This window comes from Cryptococcus depauperatus, chromosome 1, assembly GCF_001720195.1.
Source record: "Cryptococcus depauperatus CBS 7841 chromosome 1, complete sequence".
Taxonomy (NCBI): Eukaryota; Fungi; Basidiomycota; class Tremellomycetes; order Tremellales; family Cryptococcaceae; genus Cryptococcus; species Cryptococcus depauperatus.
In genome coordinates, this window is record NC_089468.1 from 2318556 (window position 1) to 2342058 (window position 23503).

The window sequence follows — 23503 nt, forward strand, 5'->3', positions numbered from 1 at the left end:
CGTATGTACGTACGTATGTGGGTGATTCCTATAGCAACTGGCCAGCGGCCAGCGGCCCATCGTCAATCTTGGTAGAGCTGTATCGTCACTACTCAGTGAGCCACATAGCGTACGTCTCGTCCCGATCCAATATTCCTAATCGTACCAGACAGTCACACCATGTGGAATACAAATCGACAGATCAGGGTTTTTTTTCATTACAGCTGGTTTGTATTCACGATTACCACCATCCGTGGTGGTTTTCATCGACTAGGTTGAATCTGGAGCTCGCGTTTGTTCTTCCACCCAGTCATAGTGTATTGTCCGCTAGTGTGACGGCCCAATCTATCAGTCACCTAGTCCTGTCCTTTGACCTAGCCAGGTGAATCGGTCGTCAGTGCTGTTGTCTTGCATAGCGTGAGGTGTCGTTATACACCGATATCGTGATAAACGCAATAGCTTGTAGAGATGCAACAGACAAAGTGATAAAATGTCCACCACCGTACCAAACCATCCGTCCCAGCCGTAAGCAACGCCATCACCGTAGTAATCCAGACGCGTCACGCCCATCCACACTTTTGGCGCGGATCTCAGCGTGTGCCACCAAAGGCAGCCTTGACGTCATAGTTTGCGGTGATTAACCCAATAACACGCAAACACCGACAGACATTTTTTATTGGTTCCTTTGGGTCACCCTAAACTAGCACTCGACTCTCGGGTTATTGAACTTTTTACTTTATTGTATCTTTCTTTCTTAATTACTTTTTCCACTGCCGCGGCAGTGGATAAAAAGCCGGCCGATTTCTCTGTTTTCTTTTCCCACAAAAGATGCGTTTCCTCTTTCGCTCTCCTGTCTCCTCGCCCGTCTCGCCTCTCTCACCGCTCTCACCCTGCTTTCCCGCCAAGGACGCGTCGATGGGTGACGGACTGAGGTGCGTCGCGTCATTCCGCCGTCTCGCTGACCCGCTGCAGGCTCAGAGAGCAAGACACGATGCACCGCCTGCTCGTCGAGCCCTACCACTCCGCCGTCATCCACGACCATCTCGCCAAGGTGCACGCGTCTGGACGACGCAGCGCCGTGCTCGACGTTGGCTCCGTAAGTGGACATCGCCGCTTTTTCGTGTCGGCTCTCGCTGATGGCCGGATTAATGGCACGCAGGGCACAGGTAAGATCTGACCCTCCTTTCGCGTCCCAGAATTGTTCTAATGGTGGTTCGTGCGCGGTTTGTTTGGCTTGTTCATTATAGGTCGGTGGGCAGCACAGCTTGCGAATGCTGAGCCTTTTGCGGATGTCGCTGCTGTTGCGTGAGTTGAACTGGCGAGGACGAGCTGACGGGCAGGCCGAGTTGGAAGATGTACGCCGGAGACGCGGTGCAGCATGGAAACCTCGACTTTTCGTCTGCCGATATCACCCGGCCGCTGCCATGGTCGTCGGGGTACTTTGGTGGGTGATTGTGTGGCCTTGGACGGACTGACGATGGGCAGACTTGATCCAGGTCAAGGGTTTGGCAAGATCCGTCAAGAGTTACAGGTCGCTGATTGAGCGGCTGGCGAGGCTGCTGCGTCGGGGTGGACTCTTGATCATGGTCGAGAGCGATGTGTCTTTTGTAAGGGAGAAGGGTCGTGAAAAAAGGCTGACGGGTGGTGTAGGAGCTCGCGAATGGCTGCCCGGTGCCGGCTTGTCTGAGGCAGTGGAATGCTGCTGTCAAGGCGGCGCTGACCGCGAGGGGAGGTAAGCGGGACGGTTGTGGCACGGTTGCGAGACGGGTTGGACTGATGATGGATCAGTGGATTCCCAGATGGGATGCAAGTTGGGCGAGTGTGTTCAGTCGGCTGGTGTCTTGTAGGTTTGACCGAAGAGAATCCAGTTGACATTGTCTAGTGGTGCCTCTGCCTATGTGCAGGAACTGGGCGTTCCCGTCGCTTGTTATGCCAATGAGGGTGGGTGTCCTGGTGGTATCTATTCCTGACGCTCTGTAGCATCGTCGAGCTTGGTACAGGCAGGACGGATTCATTCGCACATCCTGTCGTTAGAGTTTCAATCGTTTATGCCAGAGCTGCTCGCCTACGGCTACCGCCAGAGCGATGTGCAGGCCATGATGGACAATTGCATCCAGCAGGTACGTGACTGGCCATTATGCACGCTGACACCGTAGCTCTCCCATCCCGGTGCCAAATATCTTCAAAAGTTGTACGCCGTTTATGCCGTCAAAAGCGGATAAAAGTGTATTCGTCAAAATGTGCCATAAGAAGCAAACCCTATACACGTTCCAAACATTCAGGTTGTTGTACCCATCGTTACCTGTACTCACACAAACACGCATAGCACACGCCTAATTCAATTACCATGCATCGCATCGCATCTTTTAAAAGTAGTCGAGAGACCTCGAGTTCATCTGGAGGATTCTGATCCACTTTAGCAAGGTCTTTGAGGTATATAATACATTATTAATAGTATATTCGCTGGAGTTCAGATACACGGACGATGAATTCGCAAGTATAATGCTTTACAACAGGTGCATGTCAAGATGGCTCTGGGTTGGATGCTTATCGGATATGTTTGCCAAGGAGGCCCTCTGTCTCTGCTTCCGGGCTTTGGTAGATGACTACTCGTCCAGGAAAAGCAACTTTGGAAGATGGAATGTCGACAATCAGAGAGAGGAGGGTGAAGTGGCCGGATTCGTCCTGATAACATTAGCGAGGGATTTACAAGCTGGCAGTTGCACATACCTTGAAGTATTCTCCTCTGGCTTCGCCTACAGTGTAGGTCCCGGGAGGGAGCACTTCCTTGGCCTTGTTGGCTGTAGGATTTGTACCCCTCAGGTTCAACCCTCCAAACCACTGGGAGAGTAGCCCAGCTTTGGGTGCCTCTTCTTCCTCAATCTCTTCGACATTGCTTTCCAGCGCCTCCACTGATCCTACCATCCCGGCGTCCTTGAGGGTCTTCCTACCCCAATCAACGACGCCATTCCATGAATTTCGAACCCATCCCAAAGGCTCCTTCTCATCTTTACCACGCCCATGGACCCAAAATGAGATAACCAGGTGTTCTCGACCCGAAGTGGGATGTCGAATAAAGGTATGCGTAATGGAGGGTGTCCCACGGATGGGCGCAGAAGAATGCGGTGAATGGGTGAATTTCAGAGGATGAAGCAGATAACCGTCTAACTGGATCGCATGTCAGTCCAACCCTCTCTTCAGCATGACGTCGCCACGAGCTTACAGATCCAGATGCACGAATCATATCGATTGCTCGAGAGTACAAGACGGAAGGAGAGTTTTTCGCAAATAGTTCAGTCGTGAGAGCAATCGTGAGGACGACAAAGAGAGCTCCACCGAAGAGAATAACCGCCAGATTTCCCGTCTGCCTTGTCGTCCTCACCACTTTCCGGACCACATGTTACCATCATTCATCATGGTACAATGCAACTTACCTTTGCCTCCAAGTCCCAGCTGTGACCATTTCTGCCAAGTTTTTCTCCGCCCCGTTGGCCCAACACCAAGAGGGAAGGGCCCCACTGTGTCTTGCGTTGCTGAAGACGTACCGCTCTTTTTACCTAGTCCTCTAAGGAGGTCATCGGTGGCTTGCGACTGGGATCTAGAGGACGTTGTATCTTTGTGTGTTGCACAGAGATGCAGTGATGTTGAGAATGAACGTAAAGAGAGTGCTGGATTCCCAGCACTGGATATTCCAAGCACTGCGCGTAAAATGGTGGTGGATTTACTCATACTGAATGTTTTTTAATATCAAAATTCAGCGAATTCAAAGAAAGAGAGTAGACGATAAGGCATTTCATAGTCACGTGATTTTATGTTACGTAAAATGATAAGCCTTTGGGTCATAAGATGTGTGGCGTTCTTTCCCAGTTAACTTTGTTCATATCAAGATAATCTTTGATTGTTTAATCTTTCTTTTACAATTCCATGAACTATTTGATAGATTTTTACAAGACTCTCAACAGGTAGTTATCCAGCAACGTCACACAGACACCCAAAGTCGTAGTCCGTTAGTATCGGGCTTACCCTAACTCTGTCCTTTATCTATCGAGTAGCAACACGACATTCGACTCTCGTCCTTTCAGAAACTCACTTTTCTACCAGCCAGGCTACTTCTTATCAGCTTCGCTTCCTATATAAGAATAATACATTATATAGATTCTTTCCCATACCTATCACTCACCATGTCCACACCAGCTATTGTATCCTACCTTCGATCCCTGGAGGCAGTTAGAGAACGCTCTACCAAGGTGTATCAGCTTGGCGTGGAGAATAAGCTTGACCATTGGATCTTCCATCAAGCCAAGCTGGGAGATGTTGCTGATTATTGCATAAAGATTATCAAAGTGCGTTTAACATAGATAAACTAGTGTGGTACTAACTCCTCTCAGAGAGACTTTGGCGCCGATTATCAGTCTATTCCACGTAAGTTATGAAAATAATAATGAAGCCAGCTGATTTGTTGCTAGCCCATTGCAGGCGTAATCACTTTGTCACTTCGGATAATGACCGCATCTCCACTCTCCTTGCGAACTCTGCTTTCCCTCCCACATCTCGGCCCATTGATCGTGCAGGTACGCTTATAGACTTGTATCTTGTGTCCGTTCTTTTGGATGCTGGTGCCGGCCCTACTTGGGCTTATATCGAGACGAACGATAAAGGCGAAGTCACTTGGAAAGGTGGGAGGAGTGAAGGTCTGGCGGTGGCCAGTTACCACATGTTTATTGACGGGTTGTTTTCAAGCAACAGTTCCAACAAGTTCCAAGTTGATGCTGAAGGATTGAAGAATCTCACCCCGGAACTGCTCTCCAAGCATCTTCAAGTGTCAGATGATAACCCTATGGCTGGCCTGGAAGGCAGGTGTAATTTGTTGATCAAGCTGGGTGATGCCCTTGCCGCTCGTCCCGATCTCGTTGCTGGAGGAAGACCTGGCGATTTGCTTAGTAAGTCGAATGCTTTCTCTAAACATCTTTGCTAATATAGCATCAGAGTACTTTGAGTCTAAGCTCGACAACAAGACCCTCCCACTTGTTACTTTTTGGGCAACTCTTTTTGAACTTTTGCTCCCAATTTGGCCTTCTAGAGTGACTTTGCCTTCTCACTCAGATTTCCCTCTGGGTGACGTCTGGCCTTGTGTTTCTCTTTCCAGAACCCTCAATCAGGCTCGTGCCACAAGAGAGGAAGGTGACAATTTTGTTCCATTCCACAAATTGACACAATGGCTGTGCTACTCACTTGTGGAGGCTATTGAAAGTGAAGCTGGATGGAAGGTACAGAAGGGTCTAGGACAAACTGGCTTACCAGAGGTATGTGGCTTCTATCTGCTGTTGGCTCGTATACTCAATACCTGATGGCGCAGTACCGCAATGGTGGATTGCTTGTCGACCTTGGAGCCCTCATCATCAAGCCAGACACTTTGGGTGAGGATGCTTACTTGAACGGAAACGACAAACCTCCTGTTTTAAACCCTTCTCATCCCGCTGTCATTGAATGGCGAGCCATGACTGTTATTTGTTTGTATGTGCCTAAACTTTGCACCAGCCCTTGAACGGATGGCATAGCTAATAACAAGACAGAGACAAGATCCACAGTCTTATCTGTGAGAAACTTGATGTAAGCCAGGATATCTTAAGCCTTGCCCAGGTCCTGGAGGCTGCGACATGGAAGGGTGGAAGGGAAATTGCCAAAGAGAAGAGGGCCGATGGAGGACCTCCTATTGAAATTATCAGTGACGGCACAGTTTTTTAAGCAGGATCTTATTACAAGCAAAGTCATGAATGTAGCCCTGAAGTTATGCATTACATTTTAAACTAAAACGTCACTCCTCTAATGCCCATGAGGACTAGTCTCCTCCTTTTGTTCTGGTGCAACTTGTATACTGTCATCTATCCTTAACAAACTCGTCGCTGCCTCCAAAGCAGATTTCAAACTTTTGATTTTGCTTATCGTAGGTTCCAAAACACCTGCCTGCCTATTGTCAATGACTTCACCATTGATCAAATCAAGTCCATAAAACATGAGTCCACGCTTAGGATCGTTCAAAGAAGCATTTTGAGCAGCATTATGATAAGCTCGAAGTTTAGCAACCAAGTCGGTAGAGTCTTTGGCAGCATTGATAGAGAGAGTTTTAGGGATGGTGAGGAGTGCGGAGGCAAATTCAGCAATAGCTAATTGTTCTCGGGAACCCTTCATTGTACATTAGCATGTGTAGATATAATAAGAGAAAAGAACTTACCAAGGTGGTGGCAAAATTCTCAAGATAGATAGACAATGCAGTCTCTACAGCTCCACCACCAGGGACAACACTCCCACTCTCCAATGTCCTCTTGACGATGGACAACGCATCATGTAACGCTCTTTCCATCTCATCTAGCATAAAGTCGTTGGCACCTCGCAGAATGATAGAAGCAGAATTGACCACCCTTGTACCCTTGACAAGGATGAGCTCATCGTCACTGATCCTTTCCTGAATGACTTCTTCAGCGTAACCCAGACTTGTAGCCTCAAATGTCTCATCGCCTTCAAGGTTTGCTAAAGAGGAAACCAGAGTGGCTCCGGTAGCCTTTGCAATCCTCCTCAAATCCTCCTTCCTACACCTTCTAACAGCCATAGCACCAGCCTCGACAAATTCCTTCAAAACGAGATCATCAATGCCTTTGGTGGTTAAGATCACGTTGGCACCAGTAGCAAGAATTTTTCGCACCCTCTCGAGGGTAATCTCGCTCTCCCGTGCGCGAATTGTCTCGAGCTGATTGGGGTCATCAATTGTGATATGAACACCAAGGTGCATACGTTGCTTAGCAAGGTTAATATCCAAACAAGCAATTTTGGCATTTGTGATGCGAGTCTTCATCGCATGTGAAGCGACAGTGCAGTTCAAAGCATAGCCTTTAACAAGGAAACTCTCTCGCGCGGATTTGCCGTGTGCTTTAAGAATGTTGACAGCCTTTACAGGATACTTTTTTTCGCCTTTGGCATTGATTGTCTTGACAGCGAGCATAGCATCAACGGCAAGAGGGCCAAAAAAGTCGTCGTCGGCGGCAATAATCTTGGAAGACATGGAGGTTTTGGATACATTGATGAGAGAATCTTTACCGAGCTTCTCAACCTTTGTTGAGAGCTGTTCAGCCATGAAACGGCAAGCTTCTTTACAAGCAAGTCTAATAACCCGGTGAGCTTTAAACAGAAACTTACAGATAGCTACATACCGGTAACCAGTAATGACTGTTGTTGGGTGTATTTTGTTTCGCACAAGCTCGTTGGCACGTCTGAGAAGCTCGGAGGCAAGAAGGACAACAGATGTGGTGCCGTCACCAACTTCCTTATCCTGTTGCGTTGCGAGAGAAACGAGCACCCGGGCCTGCAAAAGTCTCAGCATGGATTGACAAACCTATACCGAACCTAGCCTTACAGCAGGGTGGTTGACTTCTAAAAGCGAAAGGATAGTAGCACCATCGTTTGTGATGGTAACATCTCCAACATTGTCCACAAGCATCTTGTCAAGACTACCCATCATCCATCAGCATAATTATTGCGGTCGACTTTTCGAGACTCACCCTACAGGTCCTAGTGATGACTTTAGGATGTTTGAAACAGTTTGACAAGCCATAACTAAGCCAAGTAATCAGACTTTGTGGCTCATTTCGTTCTCTACATCGTCCAACCAACCATTGGCATCCCGTACTTCAGCACCACTCGTCCTTGAACCTCCCAAAAAAAGGCCCTAGCGTCTATCAACGAATTTTCAACCTTGCAAACAACGAAGCTCACCGCTCTTGGGTCTCTCTGGTACATTGTAGATGCCATTTTTTATTATCTTCAAAGTGAAGAATATGAAAAGATTTAACAAATTCTCAATATTTTGACGCGAAGAATGTGGAAGAAGCTTCAAAAGGAAAGCATGCCAGCGGAATCAAATTCTGGTATGCATGTCCGGACTCACTTTCTCGGATCCGGACTTTAGGTTGACGTAACTTTTATATTTGACCTTTTCTTTTTCTTCTTTGTTACAACAACATCTTGTTGTTTCCTTTTCGTTTTCGAACAGTCATCAACATGTCGACGGTCGTTACTGGCCGTACAATTTCGGTTTACAGTATACCATCTCAGCTGCTCTTGAATCTCTCAGTGCGCTCCATTCAAGCTCAGCCACTGAAGCCTAAAGAAATACCTATCCAGACACCACCATCTTCTCTGCCTGTTGGGACAGGGATAAGGTGTCAGACATGCCCTAATGCCCAGTTTGGCTCTGTGGAAGAACAGAGGGAACACTTCAAAAGTGATTGGCATAGGTATAATACCAAGTCAAAGATGAGTGGAGGGAAAACCGTGAGTGCTGAAGAGTGGGATAATATGGTTGAAGGTTGAGCAATACCTTGAGGTCGTTTTGTGACTGCTAAACGAGCGGCATAGGTATATCGTCAATATCTGGGAGCGCATCATCTTCCTCGGGATCAGACCAATCAAAAGTGGCTCGTCTTCTTAAGAATCAAAAACTTGATACCTCTTCAGACAACTCCTCTGAGGCTGCCGAGCTTGCTGATCGCCAACGTCGTGCTCATCTTCGAACAGCTGTCATATGGTTTTCTCCTACAGTGCCCATACCTGAACTAGGCATTCCTCCAGATACTCAATTCGGTGTGCACAGAGCACTATTTCCGCCTTTTGAACAAGCCGGGGATTATCTGGAGGAATTGAAAAGAATACAACTCAGTGGTGATCGAGAAGAAGACGAGGAAAGGCAGTTGACGCTTTTGATGGTTGCTGGCGGACATTTTGCTGGAATGATAGTTGGAATACAGCCCAGAGAAAAGACAGAGCGGCAAGATGTAAAAGGTGCGGGTGATGTGCGCATCATCAAACATAAGACGTTCCATCGATATACTAGCAAGCGCTATTCTTTCACTATGTGATCAGAGCTAATATGGATCTCAGCTCGTAGGAAGCAAGGTGGATCTCAAGCCATCAATGACAACAATAAATCTAAAGCGGCCTCTGCAGGGGCCATGCTCCGTCGTTATGGCGAACAGGCCCTTCAAGAGGAAATTCAGGCCCTCCTCATAGAATGGTCCGACGAGATTAATGCTTCAGAGTGTATATTTATTAGGGCCAGTGCACACGGAAAAAAGAGTTTTTGGGGGTATGAAGGTGCACCGTTGGAAAAAGGCGATCGACGAATACGAACATTCCCTTTCCCTACTAGAAGACCCACTTTGCAAGAGTTGTTGAGATGTTGGCATGAGCTTACGCGTATGAAGATCTCTCACCTTTCGGAGAAGGCATTGAAAGAGCTAGACGAACAGTACATCGCGTCTCTTCAGCCCAAGACTCAACCCAAAGCCAAAGCACCTGCGTCCATTGAAAAGTTCAAAGCGCAAGTTCCTAAGCTTTCTGCTGAAGAAGAAACCCGACTCGATAGACAGAAACGACTAGAGGAAATGGTAAAAAAAGGACGTTTAAATGCTTTCAAAGTGTTTTGGGAGAAGCATTCGACAGAATTCCTTTCGACATCATCGTCTGCATCTCCTTGTTCTGGTCAAGAGCAGAGCCAGTCTATTCAAGCCTCCCTTCTTTCCATGGCGTCTTCTCACTCTCAAGGAGAAATATTACAATATCTTCTTCTTGAATTGAAATTTGATCCGACTGTATCCGTACCATCTGACCCTTCTAAACGACCATATGATCATTCTTCTTCAAAAGCTATTCGAGACATTTATCGACGGGTCGCATACGATCATGCCGGATGGTGGGATTGGAAAGCTGCACGAGTTCCTGAAGGCTTGAGCGAAGAGCAAGAGACTGAGCAAAGAGAGAAAAAAGCTGGAAGACGGAAAGGCTTGAAAGACAAGTTGAAAGAGAGAGAAAAGTCTAGACAAGAAGCTGCTGAGCAGCAAGAAAGAGATGAGGAACAAAGGAGATTACAAGAGGAAAAGCAAGAAAGAGAAAAGGCGACAAAGATGGGATCTAAAGGTCCTCAGAAGCTAGGCGGAGGAGGAGTAGAAGGTCTGGCAGGATTGAGCGCCGAGGTGAGGATGCAGATTGAAAGAGAACGCCGAGCGAGAGCTGCAGAGGCTAGGTTTGGGGGGAAATAACTGATTTAGAGTTGCATACAAGTTTATAAAAGGTTATACACTTACTATCGAATGCAAAGTACTTTTTAAATCCTTCTCGCTGCCTATTATCTGATAATAATGGGCTTCCGATGTTAAAATTATTGCCTACTCTTTCATAATGCTCAGCTTCACTTCCTATGTTGTACTCTTTCAAGTCTCTTATGATATTGAAAAGCATCATGGCTGCAGACATCATATCTCTAGACTTCATCCACTGGACCCTAAATCTCTGTATATATGTTGCAGAACAAAGACAGTTTGTAGATTTCTGATCTATTAAAGCATTTCCTAGACTGTAATACTTTCAAAAAGCAAATTTAGTCTTCTAAAGCGTCTCCTACTATAGAATGGGTGAACAGGTGAAGGCTGCTGAGCGCTCTGTCAGTTCTTCTACATATTTCTAATCGTATTAGTGTTTTCTCTCATTTCTCGAAATAATTAAATATATATATTGTTAAGAACAACATGGTTAATAAAAAAGATGAGTGGTAAAGTATGATACGTCATTGTAGGCACAGGGAGGCCTCACTGAGTTGTCGATGCTGAATACTATATAAAAAATAGTATATATATATATATTGTTAAAAGTCTTGATACCGCAAAACTAGCACTGGTCATGCATCGAAAATGAAGTATCTAAAGAAATCGTATCTAATCATTCAACGTTTATCTATCATCCTCAAAGCCCATAATCCCGCGGGGTTTCTAAGAGTGGCAAGTGAAGTGCTTGCACTTACAGTCATGATAGTATTTAAGCCTCTATTATTAACCCACTAAAAAGATTAATAACATTCCCACCATTTCCTCCATCATTTCCCTCCGTGAGTATTCATTTGTTTCTTTTTAACTTCTGTAGACATTTGACAAATATCTCAAGACATAATTTTAGAATGGCTCAACCGCTAGACGATGATGGCTTTCACTCTATCGCTTGGGACGATGCTCCTGCAAATTCACAGCCAGCCGCTGAGCGATCTCCGGCTCATTCGCCCTTTTCAGAGGGATTTGAGACCATCTCACCTTCCTCTGTTCAGCCGCAGTCCTCACTGGAGCATGACGACTATGGTATAGGTACGGAGGATACAATAACTTTGGAGAGGAAAGAGAGGCATGCAGGCAAAGGTGTTGATGGAAAAGAGTGGAATGGACGCTGGATGTGTATAGAGGTTCAAGAGCCAGCAAAAGAGCACGAGGGAAACAAGGATACGTATATTTCCTATGCTGTTAGAACAGAGGTAAGTTTTCGCTCACTTCCGTTAGTTTTAAGCTCAAATAGGGACAGACTACCTTGCAAACTTTTATACGACCAAAGACAGTGGTCCGCCGTCGCTTTCAGGACTTTGTCTTTCTACATGATCATCTGGCCAAGGCTTTTCCTGCCTGCATTATCCCACCTATACCAGACAAACATCGGTTAGAATATATCAAAGGGGACCGTTTCTCTACTGAATTTGTGGAAAAAAGGCGACAGGATCTACAGAGATTTGCCGATAGGATCAGTCGACATCCGACTTTACAGCGAAGCAAGCTTGTGGGAGACTTTTTGCAAAGCACAGAATGGACTGTAGCCAAGCATCACCATATTGCCCATCCTCCTCCCGAATCACAAAGCTCGTTGATTGACTCATTGTCGGATACCTTCATTAACGCATTCTCCAAAGTCCGAAAACCTGACGCGAGGTTTATTGAGATGATTGATGAACTGGAGCGATTTGAGGAAGGTTTGACAAGCGTGCAGCGCGTGGTTGGTAGAGGCAAAAATCGATTGGAGGGTAGGATATATTGCTGTTTTCTGTTCTTTCGTGCAAAAGGCTGAGAATCAGCAGATTTAGCTTCCGACTATCAAGATATGACAGCGGCATATCAAGGACTGGGGTATCTTGAGTCAGGTATAACTGAACCCCTTAACCGGTTTGCAGAGAAGATGCTGGATTTCTCCACTCTGCTTAAACATACTGCAGGTCATTCCTACTTTTCAATTGATTTGTATTGATGTGTAGTTAGAACCACACAACAACTGAGCCATTTTTGGCTGCATCTCATTCCCTTTTGGCCTACTCTGCGGCTCACCGTGCTACCATTAAATCTCGGGATCAAAAGCATCTTGACTTTGAAGAACTTTCTGCTTACTTGAGCGCTGTCGTTTCCGAACGAGATCGCCTGGCAGCACTGTCTTCAGGTCATACAGCGGCGCCTGTAGGACTGGGTACATATCTGAGAGACCAAGTGGACAAGATTAGGGGCACAGATGACATCCATACTCGTCGTGAACGTATGCGAAAGTTGGATGTAAAAATAAACGAACTTCAAGAAGCAGTCACTATCGCCCACGAAACTTCAAATGCGTTTTCTGAAGAGGTGATCAAGGAACATATTTGGTACGAGCTCGAAAAGAGAGAAGAGATGAAGGAGGCTCTGCAGGGTTATGTAGATGGACAAGTTGAGATGTTTAAGACTGCTATGGATGATTGGGATAGGGTAAGTAGATAGAATGGTGTGAGGGCATATGAGCGAGGAAGAGAAACTGATAATCCATCTCAGGTCATACCAATACTTCAAAGAATACGGGTCGACGTTTAGTTTTTATTGAGGGTTGTCAAAAAATGAATCAAAGGAAATAATGCTTCTTGTATATCTGCTTTGATGCAGTGGTCTTTACTATAATGCTAAAGCTTCAATATGGCTGTTCCTGTTCACTGAATTGTTGCCATATTAAGACAAAATTAGATCTTTCATGCCTTTCACGCCACGCTCACATATATCTTCAATCTAGCTCCCCAAAATTTCAGACTACAACCACAACAACAACTATGTCTCACTCGAAATAACTGAGGTGCACCATCCTATCCTCGTTTGGCAATTTCCTCAGGAGCCAAGACAATCTCTTTTCCTCCAATAGTACCTGTTCTCCCGCTTACCCCGAACGTTAATGCATAACCTGGCGGCAATTCTGTGCCGGCAGGAGGTAACTCAAGCAATGGCCAAGAGGCAGGCTTAGGTTTTGTTAATATAATCTCAACTTTTGTTCCTAGTATACGGAAAGAGCACTGCGATGGATCTATAGGGCCATAGAGCGTGATGGTTTTAGCCACTCGTTTATTCTGAGGGAGGTAGAGTGATAAGGATAAATTTTGAGAGGTGAATTCTATCGTTGAGCGATCCTTGTCGGCGCTACATACAAATCAGAACGTCGATTGTTTAAAGATGGTGAGACATACCCTTTGGCAAAAGCTGACACATGAACCTGAGTTGGTGTTTGATAATGGTCTAATCGACAGTTGATCAACTCTTCTTTGTTCTACATTGCAAAGTTAGTCAAGAGTTGGCTAACTGCAAATTTGCCCACCTCATCCTTTTTTTCACCAACAAACAGGTGTGCCCCTTCTTTGCATCCTTTAATTTTAAGGAATTCTGAGAATTCAAGCACTCTGCGCTTGCAACAGAGATATCCTTTGGAACCTTCATGGAAAATTGCCTAGCAATAAATCATCAGCAGTGTCTATTCTGAATAAACCTACTTACAGGCTGCGGATGATATCTACACCTCGCATTCTCCCCTGTGCCTCTCGAAATGGCCTCTCCTTCCCATTGAGCACCACACCCTAGCCGTTTGCACTTAGCTCCTGCTGGCACCGAGAGCGACGGATCGTCATTCTCTTCCTTGAGCTCTTGTTCGGCGACAGCCGACGCAGTGGTTATGGGAGCAGTTGCAACAGGTTTATCGACTTTAGGCACAGAAGCCGTTCCATAAGTTTCTACGCCGGTAGAGGAGACATTCGTCAGCGCAGGAGCCTGAGCAATTGTGTTTGCTTTCGGAGCTGCAGCTTTCGGAACAGACGAATGGGAGCCCTTGGTGCACGGAGGTATAGACATGAAGGCGTCAAACTCGAGAACAGGCTTGTTTGTATCGTTACAGCATGCTATCATACAGCAAATTAGCAGGTAACAGGCAGGAGAAGAAGACAACCTACACCATGATTTCAAACCTTCATGGAATAACTGTAGGGTGGTCAGCTATGCCTAGACTGTGCTGACGTACAGGTCCTCCAGGATGGAAAGAACAAGCATCGCGTGCATTGCATTGAGGATCGAAATCCTTGCCGCATGCTTGATTGGTACACTTTTCCAATGCCATTGCGACTTGGTAGAAGATGAAGAATCACAAACGTTGAGCGAAATATCGAGAAAGATGGATGACAAGTCACGTGACTGAGTTCCATATTATAAAGAATTTGATCCCGTTAAATATATAGCATAAGGAAAGGTTAAGAATGGAACTGGACTCTCATGACCTGGATTACGTGTTATTGAATTAGGCGTGCCCGTTATCCGCATGCCTATCCATCACTCATCATTGAAGGCATCTGGTGTGCCACACTGGGTTTTGTTGATGATAAGTATGTGAATAGTATATATGAAAGGCGTTCTAATACGGCAAATCTAGCACTGGTATTGCATGAAATGAAGTATCTAAAGTAAAAGTATTCTACAGTTGGTCTATATATCTATTTCCTTATCCTTGTGTTCTCCGTTGACGGACTTATCTTCGGTCTTTACCACTGGCAGTGAAAGTGCTGACGCACTTACAATCATCCATTCTTGATAGGTATCTGGTTACAAGTATATAAAGAAAGATAAGCCACTTTGATACATTTAAAACTGCAACATTCCTTGAATCTTGAGCGAATTTTCACGAAACGATATGCCCACCGATTCTGCTAGCACTCATCTTCTCAGCCACCACAATACCACAAATATCCACAAGACCAGCACCAAAAACATCATGAACCAGCACCAATTACCACCTTGCCGACTCGCCATTTTGTTCATGCGCTTAAACGTCCCGCTCAGAAAACTTGAAGTCGACGAAAAGGAGTCATTCTAGAGAATATCAGCTCAAGACAAACCATTCTACGTACCATGCCGCCGAGCAGTTGGTTCGAGTCTCGCACTTCGCTGCCTATCCCTGTCGTGATCTGGCAGCCGCATTGTCAGCACATTCCTAGCCTGCTCACTCACGTCTTTCAAAATTTTGACCTTGCCGAGCAAGCCATCCAGCCTTTCATCATTCTGACCCTCCAGCTCATGCGCCGTCCTTGTGTACCCGCTGCTCATTCCCCCGCCATAGGGAGACTCTGAGTACTGTTTTTCTTGACCAGAAGACGGCAAATGTGACCGCTGCGACAGTGTGTTGGTGGTATGGCCGTACATGGCCATTTTTATCATTAAACAATCTTTACAAATCCACGTCGAAGAAAGTCAACAGTAACGGAGTCTCTTACATCTCCGTTAACCTCCACCCATTATAGGGAGGGTCATTTAACTTTGCACAACTGCGTTAGAGCGTTCCAAGGCGCTGGTCGCCGCCAGGGCCTGGAATATTGGCCACCCGGAATCAAATATTGCTAGACTAGTGGTGTGTTGGATGGTCCGGATTCTTATTTCAGGCACGCACTTCTGCCATCTTATTGCATCTCTTTCCATTTATTTTATTAAGTTACTATTTTCTGTTTTACATCTTTCTTCTATATTTTATATCTTCGCTCTCTCCTGCCTATACATGGGCTGTTCTCCTTATCGGCTGGTTTGTCTGTCTTACGACAGCCATCCTCTCCCATCTGTGCCCGATTCCTAGCTGTCTCTTCCCTCTCTTCTGCAATGACAAACTTTCCCAGCCAAACCCCGCATTTAGGCTACCACTCTCACGCGCATCCACCACATCACTCACATGCCAACACTCAGACGATCTCGCAAGGCTATATGCCATTTCCGGCCACTCATGGCACATTTAATGCTGGTACTCTTTCTTCACCTCAAGTCGCAAGATCTGGAGTAACCCATGCAGGCCCAGCGGGAGGGAGCAGTTCAACTCCTGCCTCAACTTCGCCCCGTTTCCAGCCTTACCCTCGGCCACAATTGCAGCGTACGCCTTCAAACACATCCATCTCTAGCATTCACAGTGTTATGATTCCTCCTTCCCAGCAGGAAACGCACATTTCACCGTCCCAGCCTCCGCCACGGTCAACGCAAGGGCAGACACAAGGGCAGCTACCTCCTCATTTGTATCCTACACAATCCAGTCTGTATATGAATAATCCAGTACTTTCCGGGCCATACAACCAGGCAAACTCGGGTACACCGTACCAACTGCCCGCTTTGTATGCTCCTGGTGGTGGCGGGTACGGTGGGATGGGATATGGGCAGGTACAGTCTGCTCAAAACTATATAGCGGGAGCGAGTGAAGGCGGAGTCGAGTATAGTAGGGAGAGGATTGGTGCTGATGAGTACGCCCAAGTAGGTTTTTGATGCTTTTTTCTTTTTTTATCGGGCGATGCGTCTCCAAGCAAAACCTCCTTTTTGCACACTTTATTATTGTTATATTAACTTTTCATGTGCATCTTAGGCTTTGGCGTTGTATCAACATATATATAACGCGGTTCCAGCATTTGTGCCCAACAGTCAGCCAGCACCCAACCCGCCGCAAGCCGCTGTGCCAGCGACGTTTAGCTCCCTCGTGGACTTGGCCCAGGTTGGCCACAACATTCTTACTGGTCAAGTATCGCCGCCGCCTACTTTAACTCTGCCTGGGACAGCTAGTACCGGACCATTGGGACCCAATGGCGGGCTCTCAGGTATAATCGGGGCAAGTAGTATTATATTTAACGATGGCAACGCAAAAGGCAAAAAGCGTCAAAACTCAAATGGAAAAAAGGAGGGCCAATCTACAAAATGCTTGGGCTGTGGTGCTACAGAGACACCCGAGTGGAGGAGAGGTCCGATGGGACCGAGGACGTTGTGTAATGCCTGCGTGGGTCAGCTCGTGCTAGTAGGAAAGAATACTGACGAAATACACGGCCTGCAGGGGTTGGTGCATATGAAGTTGCAAAGAAAGAAGAAAAAAGCAGAGGAAAAGGCAAAGCTGGAAATGGAAGAGGCTGCAAGAAAGGCTGGCGCAGGCGCAGGAGAAGCGGGGTCTGGGCAGCGTCCACTGATATGACCTTGTTCGCCTTGTTTCGCTCTTTCGCATCGTGATTCCATGGCAGTGGATTTTGTCGGCAAGAAAATCAAAAAGAAGCGGCAGACATCTCTGCATGCACAATAGAACTCGGTATTGTCTTTTTTGGGTGAGATTATCGTGGTCATGTTGTATACTATCACTCTGCATCGTTTGGGCTTGACATTGCGTCGTGATCTTTTTCTGTAAATCCTTTGGCATTTCCTGCGTCAAGATTTCGTTCTTCTGGTGGTTTGGTGACATTCTTGTCCTGGAATTTCTGTCTATTTTCTGACTGTATATTGTATGTTGGCCGGCAACCTTGCGGATCTATAGTTCTTTCATACAAAGCCAAAAGAATGCAAAATTGACAAAATGTGCTATGTGTTTTGATTGTTATGCTGTGGTTAGGGAGTGGGAATCGCACATTGTCACAATACCAGATGTCGTGTCATAGTATGCTTACTGACTATACGTACTTTATTGGCACACGCAAGATGCATCATCTCTCCTCGTCTGCTGAGACAGTATCATCTATGGTCGTTTTATCAAGAGTAGAGATGAGTGCTTCGACGTCGGCTCGGTCTCCATCGCTATCATTTTCTTCTGATCCTGCGTCGGGTTCATCTTGCCATTCTTTTCCAATATGGTTTGGGTTGGCACGCAGTAAGTCTCCGCCCTCGTTGGCTTCTATATTTGTTTCATTTCATTAGCAATTGACGACGAAAGTGAAACCTAATCAAACCTTTTTGTCTTTTTCGCTCAGCTCGTGCCTCTTCCGTTTCCTTTTGTATAGTCTCCTGCATGACCTGCATGTCATCCGCATCTGTACACGTGCGGTAACGTTCGATAAGATGAGCGTTTAATTTGTAGAAAGAATGTCCCCATGAAAACTTTGACAGTCTGCCCCGCGATTAACCACAGTGTTAAGAGTCAATTGATAATGGGCCAAAAGCAGGTAACGTACAGAATCTCAGCCCAATCATCGTGCCCGGTGATATAAAATCCTGCAGCGAGTGCTTCTACACAGTTTAATCTCCATGGTTTGCCATAATTTACTGGGTTGCTCGCTATCAAGAATGGCACTTTGTTCAAGCCAAAAAGATCAACTTGTGTCAACCGACAGATAAAAGGAAAAGGCTTACAGAGCCGTTCATATGGAGATTTAATTTTGTTGAAGGGCACTTCGTCCAGTCTTGCCCAAGAACACTCTACCACGGCAAGCCCCGACATTTGCACAATCTCATCGTCTTCTGGCGAAATGACCTTTTTCCCTTGTGGCCTTTCTCCTCCCAGATCAGCCCCCATGTCGTCTCCCGTTAGGAGAGACTCACGTCAAGACAATTCCCCTAAACCTCTGTCCTATGCGCATTGAACTGATCAATCCATGCCGCGCGAGCTTTTTGCCTGAACATCGTCGTGGATCACAGTGATCAAAATCCCACATCGCGACGGGTACCTCTATCGTAGCAGGTAAATCTTCCGTTTCTTCTTCATTTTCTGATCCAGTATTAGAGCTAGAGGCAGCGTTCAACTGGAGATGAGCATCCGAATCGGCATCTATAGATAATACATTTAGTCAGCGCTTTACTATATGAGGGTCGCTCTCGGTATACAAAGACTGAACTTGGCGTACCAGAATCAAGATTCTCCCCTGCCATAACCCTTCTAAAAACCTCTTCGTCGTCCATACCATCCCTCATCCCTTCATCTCCTCTCCCTTGGCCAGTGGCTAGAGCCTTTTGCCGACCACTGCCCCCTCGTCGAACCGAAGCATGTCCACCACCTCGACCTCGTCCACGACCGCGCCCTCGAGCAGTTGGATAGTTTTTTTCTTTTGTTGGTCTTCCCATCATATGTTAGTTTGACAGGTGGAATGAGCTCAATAGATGTAGTTTAATGGAATTTTCTTAAAAAAGAATATTAATTTGATTGGATGTGGATGATCTTTTGTGTCGGGATTATTTCTTCGTGCCTAATTGTAGACCTGCGAAGAATGAGGCGATAAATATTAAATCACTGGAATTGGTCAGGACTAGAAAGAAACATACAATCTAAACGTATGCCGCAGATGGCGGGTATATCATAATGTCTAAACATGATTGTACAAGGTGTCATTATAGTATCGTAACAATGTCAATGTCCATCCACTCGTAATTTCACTCTCTTCAAATCTATTTGTCGACTCTAAAGATTTCCATTGGTTTTGGAACTACCCGAATCGTCTTTTGACCTGCGACTCATGACAACAGCAATGACAATGGCAGCTACAATTAGCGCAATCTGTCATTGTGTTAATAGCACATCATCTTTAAATCATAATACCTACCAAGAAAACGAGAACATAAGCCATCTTTTTGATCATGCCCCTATTTGCTTGTGCCTTGCTCAGCCAGTCACTAGACATTTGTCGTAAGCAAGTGAATCGCCAAATGACAAACGCAGCCTACCTAGAAGCACCTTTTTGTTTCTCAGCTTCATCGACATGCACCGATACAGAAAACCTTTTCCAAAAGTCCATTCCACTTATCGCTCTGGAGCCGTGTTGAAGTCCAGAGGGCTTGGCTCGTCTGGGACGTGGTGAGATAGGCGAAAAGAGCTCTTCTTGTCCTTCTCTAAAGAATGCTTTTTTCTCCGCCATTATGTTATAGCCTCGGATAGACTCTGAGGCGGCTGATGAAGCTCGAGCATGCGCAGGAATGGGTGAACTAGACATATCGTGCGAAACGGATAGAGCAGGGGATCCAGTAGGGGACGGAGGAGCCATAGGAGAAAAATGTGGTTGAGGTGGGGCAGCAAGGAGGGCAGAGATGGGAGTGGTAGGGGCAGGAAGAAGGATGGGACGAGGCGGCGGGCGAGCCATGTTGATGTTATGTTGAGCAACACGATGCCCAGTTTCTTGAGGAGGGTAGGTATTGTAATTGATTTGCAGTGGTTCAGTGAACGATCGAGCAGGTAAAAGTCGACCACCCTCAAGAGGGGCATGGTAATCAGGCTGGAGAGCACCATTGGAATTTGATCTGGAGGGCGCTCGCGGCACACCAGACTGCAAACCCAAGCCTGTCGTTGGCGGAAGGCTGTTTGACGAACTATAACCAAAAGTACCATGTCCTTGGTCTTTCTGCAAAATAGGACTGGGAAAATCAACTCTTGCGCTCATCGTGTCGCTACTCGTATCGAGTTCTCCTTCAAAACTCTTTACTTTTTGAGCCATGGATCCCTGTGCCTGACCTATCACTGGTCCCGAGCGCGCAACAGGATATCTTGAAGCGGACGTATGTACTGATTCTTGACCATAATCGGATTCGTCATCTGTATCGTCGTATGGCTTTGAGAGGAGAGTGCCGATGGCATTGAGACCCGAGTCTCGCGGACGGGGTGGTGAAGGAGCAAATGGGTTTGATTGTGGGTCAGTAGGAGTCGCGGATACAGCGTGAGTACTGTTTACAAGAGGACGAGACATTGATGGATCTGGAGAAGAGGTATATTCGGTAAGGAGCGTGAGTAAAGAATGTGAGTAGTTGGCTTGAAAACAAAAAGATGAAAAAAGATGAAATACAAATGCAAAAGAGAATTAAAACACAATCCAATTGTTATCACTTAGAGACAAGGTGGTCCGAGCACACAATTGTATAGACAAATTGACTATAACTCGTTGAGTGAACAGTGCGCTAAACATTTGAGGGTTACGTAATCATCTAATCCCACATGGCCCAAATTGCTTGCATTAATTTTTTCTTTCATTCACAACATGGCAACCTCGTCTTCTACTGCTCATCAAGTACTGGTTTATGGCGGACCAGGAGTTTCGCCGCTGTCACTGTCACATACGCTGTTGACTCTGCGACTACTGCTGCTTCCACACTATACTGTCCAGCCAGTCACTCCGGATGCACTCTCATCGCAGCCATGGGAAAAGTATTGCGCTCTCCTCGTCTTTCCAGGAGGAAGAGACTTGCCATTTGTGGAAGAACTGACAAACAAGAGGCAAGTGACTAAGCGAATCAAGAATTATGTGGAAGGAGGCGGCAAGTTTCTGGGTATTTGCGCTGGTGCTTACTTTGCAAGCGCCGAGCTACAGTTTGATGTCGGAGGGAGCATGGAAGTGATTGGCAAGAGAGATTTGGTGAGTATATAGGCGTCGTCTTGTGCTGACAAGAGTAGGCTCTGTTCCAGGGACAATGCGTTGGACCGATCTTTGAAGGTTTCCAATACGCTTCAGAAGCAGGGTCTCGTGCAGTGACGCTTTATCTTTCACCTCAGTCTCAAATTCTTGAGCACATCTATTACAACGGTGGAGGCCATTTCATTCTTCCATGCCCAGCCACATCAGATGTACAAATATTGGCCCACTTTACAGAGCCGTCAGGATCGACCAAAGAACCTATCGCAGCTGTTTTGACACGGAATGGAAAAGGATGCTCAGTGCTGACATCTGTTCATCCAGAGTATCCATTATCAGACCCGCCTGCAAAGGACGCAATCAACAAGCTCACTGATAAGCCTACGAGTGAACAGATAGAGCATAGTGACAAAGCACGAGTTGCCTGGGTCGAAAACCTACTAGTTTCTCTTGGTTTGCATCCACCGGGCATTGACAACAAAGAAGAGATTCAAATAGACGTTGAAGAAGATCTTTCGCTCCTTTTACATCCTACACATCCGTCCCCTATCTTCTTCGTCTCTCACCCCAACCTTCCCCAATTGCCAGCAGCAGCTATTGACAAGCCCAGCATTAAAGGAAAGTTGAAAAGCAATGGCAAGTGGAAAGTTTTGGAAGATGCCAATGATACGATCAGGTTCGGTCCTGTCGGGACTACTTTCGAAGGTTCTCAAGCATCCGAAAGTGGCGTAACAGCATGGCTGGCGAAATGCAGACGTACGCAACCCACGCCGGAACCCAGTATGGAAAGCCTCTCTCTCGAACCTAGTTCGACCTCTCTACCTCTCCTCCCGGATTTTCACAAGCTCGTCAAAACTGTACTTTGTCTTTCAGACTCGTCCTTGCCGTATTCTTCGCGATGGACTCCCTTATTCAACTTTTCCACTTATTGGACAGAGCTTGACTTGGCAAGGAAAAAGGATGGTAGACGCTCAGGTATCCTTCGACAAGGCAAGAACGACCTAGAAGAACGATGTTCCCTGGGTGACTGTGTCTTGTATGGCGAAACAGTCACCAGTACTCAGACCATGCTTGATTGTAATCCTATTCTCCTTACTAATCTCCCCAGTCCACTTGTCTTTCTTGCATCTTTCCAATTGTCGGGCCGAGGGCGCGGCTCAAACATGTGGCTCTCTCCTCCAGGCTGCCTTCAATTTTCTCTCTTGCTTGACTTACCATCATCTATGTCAACAAAAATGGTTTTCATCCAGTACATCATGGCACTCGCTGTATGTGAGGCCGTTGACAATGATGGCAAGTTGGGAGTAAGAATCAAATGGCCCAATGATATCTATGCGCAAGTCGAGGGCGTCGGAGGAACGGAAGTGGGTAGTGGGCAAGTGGGAAGAGCCAAACTGGGTGGAATTCTAGTCAATACCAACTTCGTCGGCGGACGATGGAGAATTGTAGTTGGCTGTGGTATCAACATCCTCAATGCACTCCCTACGACCTCTCTTTCGCAACTTCACTCACTCTACACAACCAGAACGTCTTCTGCCTCTCCCCAAAACCCGTTACCTGTTGCGCTCACGATGGAAGGCACGTTTGCGAGGATCATGAGTTCCTTCAATGCAAAGTGGGAGCAATTCATAGAAGAAGAGGGATTTGAGGGGTTCATGGATGAATATCATGGTAGATGGTTACATGGGTACGCCACTTTCTATCTTTGAAAACGACTTTGCTGACAATGTGCTAGGGGACAGGAAGTTACGTTGACAACTACTCAGCCCCACACCCGTGTCAAGATCCTTAGTATCACTTCCGACTATGGCTTTTTGCGTTGTATACCCATTATCAGTAAATCTCAAAGCAGAGAAAACGGTTTGACACCACTTTTCAATGGAGCCGTTGATGTGAGCGATGGTGATCGTGGGCCCTGGCCTAGTGGTCGGGTGGGTGAAATGGGAAATGCTAAAGAATTGAAATTTGTGGACCTTCAGCCAGATGGTAACAGTTTTGATATGATGAGTGGGTTGATCAAGAGGAAAGCTTGATTGACGACATCAACCGCTTGCTAGAGCAGTCTTGTATCAATGAAGGAATGTATAAGGTTGTATTTATATGACAGCGGGTGTGAACTGATCTATCTGCTAACTAGTCCAGCCTTCTTTTTTAACTTAGGCCTGATATTTTTGTCTTTTCCTCTCTTCTTTATTTCTCCAATTCCAACCCGAGCTTAGACACGTCGGCAGTTTGCATTTTCTCACACTGCAGATGTCACAGCTATCGGAAGAGCAACCCTTTTCAGGGTATTCATCA

General features: G+C 46.3%; 11 protein-coding genes across 11 annotated transcripts; 6 read left to right on the forward strand and 5 right to left on the reverse strand.

The window, feature by feature from the left end:
• Positions 1–807: 807 nt before the first annotated feature.
• Positions 808–2107, forward strand: L203_100894 (uncharacterized protein; the record flags this gene model as incomplete). Its single annotated transcript, XM_066210346.1, has 10 exons — positions 808–911; positions 958–1075; positions 1139–1145; positions 1227–1284; positions 1357–1423; positions 1476–1586; positions 1630–1711; positions 1768–1798; positions 1862–1920; positions 1980–2107. The coding sequence occupies 10 exons, from the start codon at positions 808–810 to the stop codon at positions 2105–2107; spliced, it is 765 nt and encodes a 254-aa protein (XP_066066443.1).
• A 419-nt stretch (positions 2108–2526) lies between these two features.
• On the reverse strand, positions 2527–3708 carry L203_100895 (uncharacterized protein; the record flags this gene model as incomplete). Its single annotated transcript, XM_066210347.1, has 4 exons — positions 2527–2664; positions 2710–3147; positions 3203–3363; positions 3414–3708. The coding sequence occupies 4 exons, from the start codon at positions 3706–3708 to the stop codon at positions 2527–2529; spliced, it is 1032 nt and encodes a 343-aa protein (XP_066066444.1).
• Positions 3709–4160: 452 nt separating this feature from the next.
• Positions 4161–5724, forward strand: L203_100896 (uncharacterized protein; the record flags this gene model as incomplete). Its single annotated transcript, XM_066210348.1, has 6 exons — positions 4161–4322; positions 4368–4401; positions 4446–4919; positions 4966–5282; positions 5336–5493; positions 5553–5724. 6 exons carry the CDS (start codon positions 4161–4163, stop codon positions 5722–5724), a joined length of 1317 nt encoding a protein of 438 aa, XP_066066445.1.
• A 78-nt stretch (positions 5725–5802) lies between these two features.
• Positions 5803–7782, reverse strand: L203_100897 (T-complex protein 1 subunit alpha; the record flags this gene model as incomplete). Its single annotated transcript, XM_066210349.1, has 7 exons — positions 5803–6162; positions 6212–7136; positions 7185–7336; positions 7388–7481; positions 7533–7587; positions 7645–7699; positions 7747–7782. 7 exons carry the CDS (start codon positions 7780–7782, stop codon positions 5803–5805), a joined length of 1677 nt encoding a protein of 558 aa, XP_066066446.1.
• A 249-nt stretch (positions 7783–8031) lies between these two features.
• Positions 8032–10067, forward strand: L203_100898 (uncharacterized protein; the record flags this gene model as incomplete). Its single annotated transcript, XM_066210350.1, has 3 exons — positions 8032–8338; positions 8389–8862; positions 8911–10067. The coding sequence occupies 3 exons, from the start codon at positions 8032–8034 to the stop codon at positions 10065–10067; spliced, it is 1938 nt and encodes a 645-aa protein (XP_066066447.1).
• A 911-nt stretch (positions 10068–10978) lies between these two features.
• L203_100899 (sorting nexin-4) lies at positions 10979–12668 on the forward strand (the record flags this gene model as incomplete). The annotated part of the gene is made up of 5 exons (XM_066210351.1): positions 10979–11323; positions 11371–11860; positions 11915–12045; positions 12093–12566; positions 12630–12668. 5 exons carry the CDS (start codon positions 10979–10981, stop codon positions 12666–12668), a joined length of 1479 nt encoding a protein of 492 aa, XP_066066448.1.
• Positions 12669–12931: 263 nt separating this feature from the next.
• L203_100900 (uncharacterized protein) lies at positions 12932–15305 on the reverse strand (the record flags this gene model as incomplete). The annotated part of the gene is made up of 7 exons (XM_066210352.1): positions 12932–13259; positions 13307–13386; positions 13435–13563; positions 13611–14008; positions 14060–14087; positions 15008–15064; positions 15108–15305. The coding sequence occupies 7 exons, from the start codon at positions 15303–15305 to the stop codon at positions 12932–12934; spliced, it is 1218 nt and encodes a 405-aa protein (XP_066066449.1).
• A 441-nt stretch (positions 15306–15746) lies between these two features.
• Positions 15747–17085, forward strand: L203_100901 (uncharacterized protein; the record flags this gene model as incomplete). Its single annotated transcript, XM_066210353.1, has 3 exons — positions 15747–16382; positions 16492–16896; positions 16951–17085. 3 exons carry the CDS (start codon positions 15747–15749, stop codon positions 17083–17085), a joined length of 1176 nt encoding a protein of 391 aa, XP_066066450.1.
• Positions 17086–17584: 499 nt separating this feature from the next.
• On the reverse strand, positions 17585–18938 carry L203_100902 (uncharacterized protein; the record flags this gene model as incomplete). Its single annotated transcript, XM_066210354.1, has 6 exons — positions 17585–17772; positions 17828–17985; positions 18050–18167; positions 18228–18364; positions 18417–18642; positions 18719–18938. The coding sequence occupies 6 exons, from the start codon at positions 18936–18938 to the stop codon at positions 17585–17587; spliced, it is 1047 nt and encodes a 348-aa protein (XP_066066451.1).
• A 331-nt stretch (positions 18939–19269) lies between these two features.
• On the reverse strand, positions 19270–20545 carry L203_100903 (uncharacterized protein; the record flags this gene model as incomplete). Its single annotated transcript, XM_066210355.1, has 3 exons — positions 19270–19365; positions 19412–19481; positions 19533–20545. The coding sequence occupies 3 exons, from the start codon at positions 20543–20545 to the stop codon at positions 19270–19272; spliced, it is 1179 nt and encodes a 392-aa protein (XP_066066452.1).
• A 288-nt stretch (positions 20546–20833) lies between these two features.
• Positions 20834–23238, forward strand: L203_100904 (biotin-[acetyl-CoA-carboxylase] ligase; the record flags this gene model as incomplete). Its single annotated transcript, XM_066210356.1, has 3 exons — positions 20834–21208; positions 21259–22892; positions 22941–23238. The coding sequence occupies 3 exons, from the start codon at positions 20834–20836 to the stop codon at positions 23236–23238; spliced, it is 2307 nt and encodes a 768-aa protein (XP_066066453.1).
• Between the last annotated feature and the right edge of the window lie 265 nt (positions 23239–23503).